Source organism: Podarcis melisellensis (genome assembly GCF_964234715.1).
Source record: "Podarcis melisellensis genome assembly, chromosome: 14".
Classification (NCBI taxonomy): Eukaryota; Metazoa; Chordata; class Lepidosauria; order Squamata; family Lacertidae; genus Podarcis; species Podarcis melisellensis.
This window is the reverse complement of record NC_138546.1, coordinates 959,300-974,933: the sequence shown is the minus strand read 5'-3', so window position 1 is coordinate 974,933 and position 15,634 is coordinate 959,300. Positions and strand designations below refer to the sequence as shown.

At 48.9% G+C, this 15,634-nt stretch overlaps 1 protein-coding gene across 1 annotated transcript in view; it reads right to left on the bottom strand.

Moving 5' to 3' along the window:
- Window positions 1–15,634, bottom strand: part of RNF216 (ring finger protein 216) — a 72,354-nt gene that overhangs the window by 4,833 nt on the left and 51,887 nt on the right. Inside the window, exons 14-15 of the mRNA XM_081889121.1 lie at window positions 8,264–8,361; window positions 5,069–5,291 (exon numbers count right to left, since the gene is read on the bottom strand). Of these exons, the coding sequence (XP_081745247.1) occupies window positions 5,069–5,291; window positions 8,264–8,361 (321 nt within the window). The remainder of the gene's footprint in view (window positions 1–5,068; window positions 5,292–8,263; window positions 8,362–15,634) is intronic.

Below are 15,634 nucleotides of genomic sequence, written 5' to 3'. Positions count from 1 at the left end.
GATGTGAGAAGGTGCCCCTGAGGCACTAATCCCAGCTGAGAACCATAATCAAGTTTGGTATTTAAAGGACAGAGATTTTTTCTCCCACTACAAGCGAACACAGCAAAAGCTGAGAACAAGAGGGCAGCAAAATCGCCAATGACTGTGCTTGTGAAATATCACAGCCCACAGCTCTTCCTTCTTCAAAGCCTTTGGCTGTGCTGTTACGGCAGAGGTGCCACAGAAAACTACATTATTTTTGTTGTTGCTGCTTCAACAGACTAATGTTGGTGCTACTCTGGAATTAATCCCATCAGTGCCATTGGAAGAACGACAACACAGGACATTTCTCTCTCATACACACACACACACACACACACACACAGAGAGAGAGAGAGAGAGAGAGAGAGAGAGAGAGAGAGAGAGAGAGAGAGAGTGCCGAGCCAGGCAGCTGCTTTCCTCAAATTCCCCTTCCCCCCAAATCAGAGAGTAGGATAAGCCCTGCTGGATCTGACTGACTGACTACAAGCCCTAGAAAGATTTTTGTGAGGATAAACCGTGTGGCTCCCTCCTGCCCCTGACCTGCCATTCTGAATTCCTTAGAGAAAGGGTGTGATGCAGTGGTGACAGGTAGGAGGCCTGCATCTTGTCAGGTTCTGCTGGAGCAGCGCAGAGCATGTCACCTGGGATTGCGCAGGTGTGACTGGGAGCCAGCTGCAGGCTCAGAGTGGGCGGGGGGGACGGACTCTGTCAGCTCCCCACTGAAGCCACCATGGGGAGAATCCCCAGCTGCAGCCACACTGTATGGTTTTCCTGGAAGCTTGTGGATTTGCTTATTATTATTATTATTATTATTATTATTATTATTATTATTATTATTATTTTTATTTTTATTATTATTATTATTTATACCCTGCCCTCCCTGGCCAGAGGGAGGCTAACACCAGTAAAATTACAGTAAAAACATAATAGGGGGGGGGAACCCAATTTAAAATACAGGTTAAAATGCAATTTAAAATGCAGCCTCATTTTAAAAATAGCCCATAGATCAAAACCATAAGGGGAGGGAAACATGAGGGTCAGACTGAGTCCAAAGCAAAGGCCAGGCGGAAAAGTTATCTCTTGCAGGTCCTGCGGAAAGATGTCAAGTCCCGCAGGGCCCTGGTCTCTTGTGACAAAGTGTTCCACCAAGTCGGGGCCAGTACTGAAAAGGCCCTGGCCCTAGTTGAGACCAATCTAACCACCTTGCGACTTTTGACCTCCAAAATGTTGTCATTTGTGGACCTTAAGGTCCTCCGTGGGGCATACCAGGAGAGGTGGTCCCGTAGGACCACCGTGCTTGACCAGCAGCACGGAGGCCAAGTCTGCACCTCCCCACATCATTTCTTAATTCTGCAAACTGCTACGCCTCTGCCCAAATGCTGCTGAAATGTGCCACTTTTCAGTGCATATTTTCACTTCACATTGCACACTTTCCTGCTCAGCTATCCGTTCTTTTGGCACGTGATTAATGTACAATATGGATTTGCATACTTTAAAGAGAAATTGGGGGAAGCCTGGGAGGGGACAAAGGAGCAAAGCAGCTGCACACATGGTGGTATTAACGCCTGACACACATATATATAGGGGGCACAGTGAAAGTGCCAATGTTTCTGCCTGCTGAGGGTGCAGAATGAAGGACAGCAGCATTCCTGCAGAGCTTTATCCCAGCCCAGAAACTGTAACTTAAGAATTCACACAAGTTTTCTTCCCCCTGTAAATTGCCTCTGCCTGAGCATGCCAAAATATAATTGGGTCCCAAGATAGCAGTGCATAAACAAGACTCAAAAATATGAAAATAGTACTGTATTGTATTCAAAGAACATGGCTAGCAAAAGCTCATGTTTACCATACTCAAGTGGTGTTTATTCTGCTTTGCCCTGGGAATCGGAGCAAAATATTCCATTCTCACCCTTGTTAAGTGTATATTTATTGCACACTGTTTGGACATTTTGTATAATTTACGGCATAAAAAACAGGTTGTGCTTACAGCTAACACTCTGCCAGCAAAAATAGGTGACATAACTTCTACCAGCCAGTTATGCACATGAAGGTTGTGAGTAAATTTCCAGGGGGTGGGGGCTGCAATTGCTTTCCCCAAGAACGCAAAAAGGTTGTTTCCTGCTGCTCCAGAGAAGCGGACACGGAGCAATGGATTCAAACTACAAGAAAGAAGATTCCACCTAAACATTAGGAAGAACTTCCTGACAGTAAGAGCTGTTTGACAGTGGAATTTGCTGCCTAGGAGTGTGGTGGAGTCTCCTTCTTTGGAGGTCTTTAAGCAGAGGCTTGACAACCATATGTCAGGAGTGTTCTGATGGCGTTTCCTGCTTGGCAGGGGGTTGGACTCCATGGCCCTTGTGGTCTCTTCCAACTCTATGATTCTAGGATTCTAACGCTGAATTCAGTGGGCGGGATTGGAAAAGGCCAATAGACTGAAAGAGATTTTCAACCCGTGTTCTATCTTCTGCTATCACACACACAAATGCATTACAGTTTGGGGCCTAACTGTATCTTCATTTCCTCCCTCTGTTCTTTGGGTCTTCCTGTTCTTTCTGCACTGCAACGGGGACCATGCAGAGAAGCTGCACCAACGATTAACATTCTGCACAGAGTTCAACCCAATCCAGCCCTTGCGGAGAGAAAAGGAGGGACTCTGCACCTTGCATAAATCACGGAAATCAAGCAAATCTGCATGTGTTTGCTAATGTTCTGTAGTTTAGCCTGGTGTTGCTAGCTATATATTAGCCCTGCTCCTAAGCAACAGGAATTTCATTTAGCAACTGTCTGTCTGCTGAGATGCCATTAAGTGTTGCCCACAATGAAAATGGAAGGAATCCTGAATGCCGAGTCAGCCTCCCCTCCCGCCATTTACGGAACAACTGCACAGCTGATGGAAACGTTTTATCGTTTTTAGAACTTGTAAATATGGTTGCATTGTTTTTAGAGCTGACGGGAACCATTTTATTGGTTTTAGAACTTGTGCTTTATTCTGCTTTTACCTTCTCCACCGCTTCAGTGGCTTTATGCTACTTAAAGATCCCTTTAAATCGGTTAAATAATCTGTTCACCGAAATGCATTACCACCATTCTATTGATTATCTCCTTTTAACCAACTCGGCAGCGGAAGCTACTGGAATGAGGGACGTGGTTGGTGTCTTGGTGGTGTCATGAGGGCTGGCCTCTTCTCAGAGCTGCATCTGGAACTGGGATGCTACAACACCCCCCCCCCCTTGCAAAGCTCACCCCAGAGGGTGGGGCATGGGATGTGCTTCCCCCCTTGCAGGAAATTGGGTGCAGGCTGCTGGATCACTGCACTCCTTTCCGCTGGAGTGGAAGGGAAACAAAACGCATCTATTTTTGTTTCCCTGCTTCAGTAGTTCCAGGCGTGCGCCTCTACACACAGGCAGAGCACAGCTAAGCGAAAGAAAACGTGGAGTGTTGGGAAAGGGGAAAAGGGCCAGACAGGAAGGAGACATTATCAACCAGCACAGAGTTCAAAAAATAAAATAAAAAATGCAATCACAGAATATTTCTATAGGGGATTTTTGTCCAGTGCAGCAACATCACCAAAAGATGGGAGGGAGGAGGGAGAGACTGGCTAATTATTTCAGGGTGGAGAAATATTTTTTTGGCATTTTAAAAAGAGTTACTGGGAGCTGGTTTCTCCATTTGCAATGCATTCTCTCCCCCCCCCTCATTTTTGAAGAAATATTAATAAAAGGGCTTCCTTTTTCATGCATGTGCAGGCACAGCCGTTCCCAATAAGCTCTGAAATGATTTCATGAGGCAGACACTTCCAGGAGGGGGAAGGGAGGGAGAAGAGCTCCTTTCAAATCATTCCCAGCTTAGTCAGGGAGTGCTTGAGTAACAAGAGGCAAGGCAGGAGGAGGGAGAGAATACAGGGCTGGAATGGAGTCAGCAAGCAGGGCGGGTGGGAAGGGGGGGGGATGACGCCCCCCCGGAGAAGGGAGAGCTCCTACACGGAGGCCCAGGCAGCCTGCTCATGGCTGAGAACTAGCAGGGAGATGGACTGCAACCTATGGAAGGCAAGGCAAGCCACTTTGGGGAAGGAGCTGGCTTAAGTGGCGTGTGGAAACGCATTAGTACGTAGCTCTGTGGACTCTTGTGCAGGGCAATGGAAGCCTTCCTGCTGTGCCTTGGACATTGTGCCACTGTGAGAGAAACAAGGAATAAGGAAGGTGCTTGTGGAAGAGAGGTCCAGAGGGTGGCAACACGAGAACGGGGCCTTCTCTGCAGTGGCTCCCCGTCTGTGGAATGCTCTCCCTAGGGAAGTTTGCCTGGCGCCTTCATTACACACCTTTAGGCGCCAGGCAAAAACGTTCCTTTTTATCCAGGAGTCTGGTTGATCCAATTTACATCCTATGCCCTTTTAAAATGTGGCTCTTTTGTGGGGGGCACTATTGGATTATTGTTTTTATTTTATATATTATTATATTTTTTGTGAACCGCCCTGATACCAAGCAGATGGATAACACTGTATTCAGGACTGGGAGTTTCAGCAGGTGTGAGACAGCGCTCTCTGCAAACAGTGTAGCCCAGACAACTCTCTCCAGAATCCTTAATCGGCCATTGAGGTTCTATGGCAGAAAAACTAAAGAGCTCTATGAAGAGTTAGAAAACTCGCCACCTTAGTCAATGAATGGGCGATGCTGGGATGCTGAGGTGGACTCTGCTTGTTCTCAGAGGCTACTTTGGTTCCAACACATCACTGCAGCAGGAAAAGGAAGGTGTTAAAAGGGCCTCTCCTTCCAGTACTGAGAGCTGGCAGCATGCAAGTGCATTTAAGTGTTCACTGGTTATTAAGCTATAAGCTGGATAATATAACCAAGCTGCCACTCTTGACTTTTATGCACATATTGCCACAGGAAGCTCCGCCATGGAGGCAAAGGCACGGCACATCCAAAGGACAGGGCCAGAGGTCACTTGTGATTGTACCGCAAGCTGCTCCCAGAATGTTCCGCTCCCAGATCTGCGCAGGAGAGCAGTCGGGGAAGCGGAGCCACTGGTGTCTATTGGAGTCACTTACCGTGGGGTCTGTCCAGAGGGAACACTTGGCGCAGTCTTGACAAGGGGCCCCTGGGGATCGGGGGTGTTGGCAGAAGTGGTCGTACCCATTAATGGCGGCTCGGCAGAGGTAGCACATCTGGGCGCCACAGCGGCACGACATGCGGTTGCAGCCTTCGGATTTGATCAGGCCGGTGGCGCACTTGTGGCACTTTCTGATTCGGGCTGCTGTCATCTTCTCTTCTCTGCAATGAGGCAATTGGGAAAGGGTTAAACAAAAACCAGGTGAAAAGAATGTGGCAGCCCCTTAGATATTTGAAGATGGCTAGTGTATCCCCTCTCAACCTCCTCTTTCCCAGGCTCCTTCAACCGCTCCTCATAAGGCTCGCTTTCCAGACCCTGGATCACCTTGGACACCCTCCTCTGCACACCGTCCAGCCTGCCAATATCCTTAATGAATTATGGCACCAGCTTTTGTGTTTGGTGGGCTGGAGAACACTTCATCCACTGCACATGATTTTTAAATAAGGATTTTCTTACAGAAGGTGGCAGGTGTCATTTCAGATGAGGTGTTTCCCGTCACTGTCATGCAGGTGGCTGCTGAGATACACACACACACACACACACACACACACACACACTCCTCTAAGAAGAAAACGTCGCTCCCTTCAAAGCTATGATGTTTGGTCATATGCAAACTAAATCCCAATGAATTCTGAGCAGGCATGTAGAGAATTGCATCGTTCATTGATCCAGACTTCATCAGCTAACATTTCTTCAAATGGTGACAGCCCAAAGTATTATCAAATCACAATAATATAATTATTCATGTATTTGTTTAGATGTGTGTTAGTGAGTGCTCTTGTTCTTTGGCTGATGAGAGATCTATGGGCCTGGGTGTCACACTCTTGCCTTCAGAGTCTCCACATAGATGAACCCCCCCCCCCAATTATTTAGCAACCATGTCAATAGCAACCCTGCCATCTCGAACAGGCTCTTTCCCAGGAAGGGGGGGGTATGAAGCCCACCCCTCCCATGCTGTTTCCAAGGAGGTCTTTGTGGCTGTCTATTTAGAATTACCTTATGATGAGTTGGAGACAAATTAAGTGAAAGGAGGTTCATTGCCGGCTGGCATTCTGCAGGCTTAAATCTGGTTTCCCAGAGCGTCAAAGAGGTGGGGGAGCTAAACGTTAATGCAGAAATAATTTAACCCAGGAGTCAAAGCACACACAGACCCTCACCTCTGACAAGCAGAAAATATATGGCTGAGGCAATGAAAGAAGCAGGAAATGCAAACTCTGCACTGTTGCTTGAGGCCTTTTATAAATCAGAGCCTGTTGCTTTGGTTACAGAGATGCTGCAAAAGGATTGCTAACTATTCTGTTCTGCAAACAGGAGATGTTTAGGGCCTGACAATAGTTTTAAGCTTTCCCCACGCAAGTTAAAGCATTGCACCAACATTTTAATCACTCTGTGCTTCTGCTGATGTTTACAAGTTATATAACAGAGCACCTACATTTTGTTTTCCTTCCCACAACACAGCCCAGTATCCAAGGATGCTTTCTGAAGATCCTTAGTTTACATCGCACGGTTTCAACTGCAGACTTTTCCCTCCCACCAGACAAATATTACATTTTATACCTCGGCGCCTCTCTCAATATGGTGCTCAAGACAGCAACTGCTCTATTCTGAACTTACAAAATGGAAAGCGTAATGCTGGTGGTCAACAAAAGAGGTTTAAAGACTCCCTCAAGGCAAATCTTTAAAAATGTAGTATAAACACCAACAACTGGGAAACACTGGCCTGCGGGCGCTCCAATTGGAGAACAGCCTTTCCCAAAGGTGTCCTGGGCCTTGAAGACACTCGAACTCAGAATGCAAGGGAGAAACGTGCTAAGAGGAAGGCATGCCTGGCAAATCCACACCGTGATCAATCCCTGCCCAGAAAGCAATGTCCCCACTGTGGAAGGACGTGTGGATCCAGAATTGGCCTCCACAGTCACTTACGGACTCATTGTTAAAACCGTGTTTATGGAAGACAATCTTACTCGGCTACGAGGGATCGCCAAAGAAGACGACGACGACTCAAGACAGCACAGGGAGGCTTTGCAGTCCTGTCCAGGCACTGACCAGACTGACCTTCACTTCAGGAAGATGATTCTATGTCTGCATCATGTGCCTTTGGACCTTGGCTCTGTGACTGAAAGAGGTGAAACCCATCCTGCTATTCCTAGATCTCTGCCAAGAGCCTCTCACACCCGTGTCTTAGTTTGGTGGCTCCAAACTCCCACATCCCCAGACCACTTGAAAATCACTGAGGGTCTTGGGCAGCTCTCTTAATGATTTTCCTGCCTGTTGTTGCAACCGTAATGCGCTGTGCTAGATGATGCAGGGTGTAACACTGTATTTCCATCGCCTCTTTTATTTCCCAGTTTCCCCATTTCAAGTTCCTCTTTGGGAACTGTGCTTGCCCTTAGGGCAGAGCCTGCTCCCTCTCATCCTCCCAGCAGGAAGCGCCAAGCAGAGCAGGAAGCTGGGCCTGAACTCCAGCTGCGCTTCCCCTTCCCAAGACTCAAACGGGACCTTTTATTGTCTGCAACAAGAGTAGAATTTCAGCTGCTCAAGGATAAGAAACCATATTAAAACTATATATGCAAAGCAGCTCTCCCTTGGCTGTCCTGCACCCAGAGCGCATAAAAGCAGATACCTCGAGGGAGCTGGGCAGGTTTAGCCTGGAAAAGAGGAGATGTGAGAGCCATCTTCAAATATCTCAAGGGCTGTCACATGGAAGATGGAGCAAGCTTGTTTTCTCCTGCTCTGGAGTGCAGGACTCGAACGCATGGCTTCAAGTTACAAGAGAGGAGATTTCAGCTCAATATCACGAAGAACATTTTGACAGTAAGAGCTGCTCCACAGTGGAACAGTCTCCCCCAGGAAGTTGTGGCCTCTCCTTCCTTGGAGGTTTTTAAGCAGAGCTTGGATGGCCATCTGTCCTGGATGCTTTAGCTGAGATTCCTGCATCGCAGGGGGCTGGACTAGATGACCCTTGGGGATCCCTTCCAACTCCACCATTCTATGATTCTAGGATATATCCTGAAGCACAAAAGCCCTCTTGCGGAGGAGGCTCAGTAGCAGGTACTTTCTCGGCTGGCTTAAATAAGAAACTAGAAAAAAAGGCTTCCTGGTTCCCCCTGCCCCCCTTCACAAAGTTACTTACATAGATGTTCGGTATTTTATGTCATCCTTCTCGGCCAGCTGCTCACAGGTGAGGTTCATATGCTCCTTCCAGAGGCCCTGGCATTTCCTGCAGGTTTCCTGGAGAGTGAGATCACCACATTAAGCAGCAGGAAGACACCAGAGGTACCAGACAAATAAGCAGCGCTGCAGGCATTTTGCAGGCAGCACAGATATACAAAACACAAAAGGAACACCTGGGGAGGGGGAATGGCACTGGGTACAGAGGCCGGCAGCATGAAACGGATGGAAAACACGGATAAACACACCAATCTTCCCCTGGGTACTAGGGTGACACTAGACTCAATGCCATAGGGGCCTCTCTAGGGAAATAATTGCACAAAGAGGGTGCCACCACCGAGAAGGCTCAATCCTTGGTCACGACCCACGTTCCCTCCAAAGGTAGGGGCACCAGCAAGGACATATGAAGACAGAATCGGTTCACAGGGCAGCCCTTTAGATGCTGGGCATCAGCCACAATTGGAGAAAGCATGAAGGCGCTCAATCTTCATTTAAGCTCCACCCGTGTATTTCTCCGCCACCCCGTGCCTTGGAAAGGTTTTGCCTGTACAGCAGGGACGGAGAACCTCCAGCCCATAAGGTGAATTTGGCCGTCTAGGCTTCCCCATTTGGTCCACCAGGCTGTTTCCCCAAATCCACAGCCAGGCCCCCCTTTCTCGTGCATCCGATTCCTGCAGAAAGCATGGCCGAGCTCCCCAACAGCAGCTGGTGGTGCTTAGTCCCTGTCTGCCTTGCCCCCACGGCAGGTCAGTGGGGGAAGAGAAAGATCTGGCCTGCTGAGCCAAAAAGGCTCCCCCCATCCCTGGTGTGTCTGTGGACTGGGGTGGGGGATCCTACCACACACAGCCAGCCCAGTGGGCCCCTTCCTTGCCACCTGTGGGCTCCTCGTGCAGAATCAAGGCCGCCCACCCAGAGGTTTGCATCGGTTTGGTGGGCGATGGGAAAGGGCTGCTTGCTGTTCCAGAGCGGGGGGGGGGGGAGGCGGGGAGGCAGCCTTAATGAGCAAACCCACATGGAAACGAGAGGCTGGTTTCCCAGCCAACGCGCTAACTTGAACCACCAGGCCTCCCCAGGCGGCTGCAGGAGAGAGACAATGGCCGGACTCAGCACCACAAGACGGTATCGGGATTTGTGACGGAGGGCCCTGCGAGAGCCATGCTGTGGGCTTTCGGGGGCTGCTGGCGCTCGCTGCTCTAGGGCTCAATGCCCCAGAGCCTGGGTGGCTGAGCTCAGCGTGGTGCAGCGGTTAGAGGGCTGGGCCAGGACCTGAGCAGCCAGGGTTCAAATCTCCACTCAGCTATCAAGCCAGGCTAGTCGCTCTCTCCCTCAAAGGGTTGTTGTGAGGATGGGGAGGGGAGAACCCTGAGCTCTTTGCAGGAAAGGGTAGGATAGCAATGAAACATTTGCTGAGCTGGGCCAGGTGGGGGACTCTATCAGTCAGTTCCACTGAGCTGTGAGGGGCATCAAAGCATAGGAACAGCTGTACGGCATCAAGCACAGCATGCCCTAATCTTTTGCAACTTTTGAAAACATTATGCTTTCCCTCATGAGGGAAGCCAACCTCAATTTTTGGAGGAAGAAGAAGAACTCCACACAGATAAGGACTTGGTAGGGTTGCAGGGCTGATTAAATTGCTTTGGGAACCCCATGTTTGACCTGTGTCTGGAAAGGGATGACATGGATTTTTCCACCGCAAGCACCCCAAAACACAATGGATCAGCCTCATGGACTGTGTGCGCGCAGTTTTATGAAACTGAACATGATTCTGTTCTGAGATTTTTACAGGAAGCACACAACGTCGTCTTCTTCTCATTCCCCTGTTCAGCTTCCAGCCCATCCCCGTAAACGTACTTCTTGCTTCCATGCTGGATATCTAATATGGCTTCCACAGCTATGGTGCAGAAGTAGAATGCCAGCTAAGCCTTCCTTTAAAAAATGCATTTTGAGCCCCTCACTGTCGGAGGAAGGGAGAGGGAGCCCTCACACATCATTCTCCCTAATTTTCCAATTTTCTCTAAAGGCGGAGGGGAGCTATTTGCATTCAAAGTTCCTTGCAAAAATGCAAAGCTGCCTCCTCCTTTTTAATAAAGTGCAGCTGTTCCAAGCAGGAGCTCATCCAGCAGCAGACAGTGCCGCCCAGTGGTTGGAAGCAGCGCCCGCCAGGCGCAGCAGCAAGGCTGCCACAGCCATCAAGGTGCTCAGAGTCTAAAGAGGAGGAGACCTGCTGTCAACAGCTGCTGAGCCAAGGAACATGGCAGCCAGGCCTCCTTAGCACTGCTAAGTGCTTTGGGAAACTGTAGCGGGTTGATAGGAATCAGGAAGCGGCCTGGCTCCCACCTCCTGGTAATCCATGGGGATTATGCAAAACGCAGCTCAGAGCAAGCCAAGGATACTGGGAGATTATTGCAAATCTCACAGCATTTGGAAGAGAGACAAGAGCTTTTATTGGGCCAGCTAGTCACTTAAAACACAGTGAGATCTCAAGGTATGTATGTATTCGGCCTGCAAAGGAAAATGTCACCTGGGCCAAGAACAAAGGAGGCTGGAACAGCAATGCTAGAGTGACGGAATCACACACGCCGCCGTCAGCCTTGCTCTGTGAAAAGTGAAGCTGCTGGCAAGATTTGCGTTGCTTCAAGTCCTGTATCTCTGCTCTCCTTGCACAAGAATAAGGCAAGGCTTTCTGGAACTGTCACAAACCCTGAAAAGGGAAGGCAGTCGAAGCACATGGAAAGAAATCTATATGGAAGCTACTCATTTCAGTATGGGGGTGGGACTGTGCTGCTGCTTATGCAAATCTGTCTTTGAAAGGCAAGCTGCTGAACAGATAAGGGAGTACTAGAAATATCAGGGAAAGAAAACCAGGTATAATCCAGTCCCAGAACTCAGGGCCCCCACGGGCACTGCAACCCTAATCCCACTCACCTGGCAGGAAACCCCACGGAACTCAACTTCTGAGCAGACACGGTCAGGATTAGGGTGAAGTAAGTTAACACAAAAGGAATATCTCACCAAGCTAGTAAGAGTTCCTGGGGCTGATCTTGTTGGGGGACTGCCATCCCATAACGGCTGGCTTTTGCTTAGCCACTGGCAATCCCCACCCCAAACACACCTTGTTGTTGCCACCACCTTTCTACCCAAATTGGCTCATGAAGGGCAAGGCAGGCCGCCCTCCTGGGAGGCTTTCCCCACCTGGCAGTCTGCTCTGGAGGTCGGCTTTGATAATATTTCAGTAATTTTGGGTGAGCTGCTCGCTTTATTAGTAGCTGGCCTCCTCCTCCTTGTTTTAAATGTACAGGTATTTTTCACTGCATTCTGTGTTCTATAGTAAGCTGCCTTTATAAGGTTTACTGCCAAAGGCAGCAGATAAATATTTGAAAAACTGCATTTGAGTTTTGCTCCTGGGGCACCCAGGAGATCTCTTTGGCATCTCCCTAGGTTGGCAATTCTTAGAATTATAGAATTGAAGTTGGGAGGGACCCTGAGGATCCTCTAATCCAGCCTTTCTCAACCTGTGGGTCCCTAGTTGTTGCTGAACTACAACTCCCATCACCCCTAGCTAGCAAGGCCAGAGCTGGAGATGATGGGAGTTGTAGTCCAACAACATCTGGGGACCCACAGGTTGAGAACCGCTGTGCCTAGTCCAACCCCCTGCAAGGCAGGAATATGCAGCTGTCCCATACAGAGATCGAACCTGCAACCTTGGCGTCATCAGCACCAGGCTCTCACCAGGTGAGCTATCCAGGCTGACCATTGTTCCTGCCACCAGCCCTATGCAGGCACAAGCCCTTGTGAGAATAGTGCCCTCCCAACACTGGTGAGCACACCAAACACCTGTGATCTTCAAGCAGTTTATGCCAGTAACATGCAACACAACAGACGAGTTTCAATTATCATCTCTTGGCTCAGTGGAGATGCAGACGAGCCTTTTGGCTACACAAACAAAGGCACATTTTGCAAGGTTTTTGCATAAACTACGGTTCCCTGCTTTATCCAAACCAGGAAACCATGGTTAACTGCTTTGGAATAAAGCCCGGGTGCCAATTCAACCGGTGCGATAGGATCACAATTGCTGGGCCATATTCTGGACAAGCTACAAGTTTCTAAGCAGGCTCAGAGAGCAGCATATAATGCAGTAACCTAACCTGGATGTCACCCAGACACAGAGAACTACGACAATATTATTTTAGTCAACAAGCCACAAAAGGTCGCAGCTTGCTTGGTTTTGCTCGGTATATACCCGGGGCTCGGTTTGTGACTCTTCAGGCACTTCAGGTTATTTGGTTAGACTTATATAGCCGAGATAAATATAGCTGTGACCTCACACTGCTAAATTAGCATACACAGGGCAGGAAGTCCGAGTTGCGATTCCAGTCACTTGATACTGGGAGCGCTCTGCGACTATCGCCAGAGGACATCTCAAGCTTGCAGCAGCTCAGAGCCTCCCTGAGCCAAAGTAAATAACGCTAATCAGACACAAATGTTGGCTCATGCAAAGTCTCCAAAGTCTAGACCTCCTGCAGCTATGCCAACTGTGCAAGGCTAAGAGCCACAGCGGAGAGTTCTGGGAAACTGGCACCCAGCAGATGCTGGGGACTTGCAGGGAAGGAAGCAATGTCCCTCTTGTGTAAACTCCCAGATAGATTTCAGGAAGCCCAACAGGGCCTGATGGGAAGTGTGGTCCAAAACACACAGAGAACACCTCAGAACTGAACCAGCAGAGCTAAAGTGGTCTCTTCCACTGACCAGAAGGCCAAGGGGCCACGGCACACACACACACAACCATCACAGCACTGGAGTCCGCGTCCTGGCTCCATCCATCAGCCAGTGCAAGAACAGCTGCTCCAATGCTTGCCTTCCTCTTCCCTCCCCATTCCTTTTTCCTTCTCTGCTGTGCCTATTTGACTGTGAGCCGGCAGCCATGAGCTGGCTTGTCTTTTAATACAGTCGTACCTTGGAAGTCGAACGGAATCCAGTCCGGAAGTCTGTTCAACTTCCAAAATGTTCAGAAACAAAAGTGCAGCTTCTGATGGGCTGCATGAAGCCCCGTCGGACGTTCGGGTTCCAAAGAATGTTTGCAAATCGGAACGCTCACTTGCGGGTTTGCGGCGTTCGGGAGCCAAAACGTCCAAGAACCAAAGCATTCAGGATCCAAGGTACAACTGTATATGAAAAGTGCTTGGAAAATGTTGTGTGTGTTTTAAGTGTTTAAGCCTCAGGAGAGGCTGGCAAGGATACAGTGGTTCACAAACCATTTTTAAGTTACAGGTAGGTAGCCGTGTTAAGCTCATACCAAGAACTAACTTAGTTGGTCTTTAAGGTGCTACTGGAAGGAATTTTTTTGTTTAAACCATTTTTATTTTTGAGATGGGCAGGAGGATCCACAAAGTCACAAGCTCATGCAGTGCTTGACACTCCCATTGTTCCAGGCGCATTTTGCGACAGGGAATTTCATTAGCAAAAGCAGTTTCTGAGCTCTGGGCGCAGTACTGCACCTAAGATTTCATACCAAAACTTCAGAGTGGAAGGAGGACCGTTTTCTGCCTCCCCACTCTTTAAAGACTGGAGAAGAGACCCTCTTCAGAATATTAGGGGGGCAGGCAGGGGGAGGACTAGACCATGTGAAAAATGAACACAATAGTTTAGCTGCAGTTCATTCATTTTCAGCTTTGTATTCTTGTGATTAAAAAGTGCACAGAGACATTCCAATGTTGCTCCCATAGCCCACGATTAAGGTGCTATTTTGCTCCTAGCTTTCATATCTCAGTTTCTAACATTGAGCTCATGGCGGAGACATACTCACCAGATGACCAGCTATGAACTCTTCAGCCCCCTCCACCTCCGAAAGGAAACATGTGGGTGGAGGAAGACTCAATCTTTCCAGCATGCTCTGTGAAAACTACCATCTAGAACTGCAGAGTTTAAACTTACCCCCTGGGGTCATCTATTCCCCCCCACCGCAATGCAGGAATCTCAACTGAGACATCCATGACAGGTGGCCATCCAAAGTCTGCTTCAAAACCTCCAAGGCAGGAGGTTTTTGTTCTTCTAGGGTGTCTGCCCTGCTACCCTTCATTTTCCCAACTTTGTTGCCACCCCAGAAGCCCACTTCTACACTTCACCATATAAGGGGATCTTTCCAGGGACCAGAAAGCTGGTATGACTGGCAGACAAAGACCTATGAACCCGTATTTGCTTTTGCTCCCCACCCAGGGGGCGGAGGGAAAGATCGCACATACACACCATTGTTCAAACGCTGCAATAAAAGTTCCATGTTTATCCGCAGCTCACTTTTATGGCCCTGTTGCGGGAAAGCAGGTTGTGCAAGGAGGCCTCTGCCTCCTGCCCCACACGTGGCTTGAACTTTCGGTTTCCACAGCTGACTGGTGCAACAGAAGAAGTTACCTCCTGACGACCAACCCCTCTGCGGATACTGCTCACAAGTGACCTGGGCAGCAGACTCTGCCCTCGGAGTCAGATTTAAAGGCAGGGGGCTCGGTGGGTCCCCTTAACCATCCACTCAACCACCAAGAGAACAGAAGAGTTGGTTTTGATTTGTACACCTGGCAAATCAACCTGGCAGTGCTGCAGTAAACTGCTATCATCCACAAAAGAAATGACAACACCAGAGCTTAGTCAGCAAATTGTGGGTGCAGCAAGATTGAATCTGTGCCTACAAACTTGCTGTCCGATATGAGAGAGGGAAGTCGCGCATGGAAATCATATATCAGCATTGTGAAATGGGCTGCAGAGGCAATGAAATATGAAGCATTCAAAAGATGAACCATCAGAACGTGGCTGGTCCAAAGGTGACACCTAGTCAGATGGGTGGGGTGCAAACAATAAAATGATGATTATTATGATGCCTCTCACTTAGGATCCCATTTGGTTTACGTCCAACCCTGCTCTGAGTCTTTGCTACGGGAAGCCTTCCTGCGTGGACTGAAAGGGGAAAGGTCGGTTCAGATTCCCCAGCACAAAGCCAGGCTATAGTGGGGGGTTTTCAGGGAAATCAAGACCAGCATTGCTACCACTGCTGTGCCCCCAAAGGGCAGTCGATAGCCTGCCAAAGACTTGCTGAAGTCTAAGCCGAAGGAACTTTTCAGCTGAGCTGCCAAATCTTATCTTTCCACGCTTGTCCTTGGTTTGGCTCAAGGCTAAGACAGGAAGAGTGGGGAAATTTCACGGAACTAGACGAAATCTTATTCTCTTGTTTGCTTCCGCAACTGACCCTGAGCCTTGGAGATGGTGTGGATGAAGTCTAAATAAATCTACTATCTGCTATACTGTTTCGTGAAGCATGCTGTCTGCCACGGGGATGGGGACTGAGTAC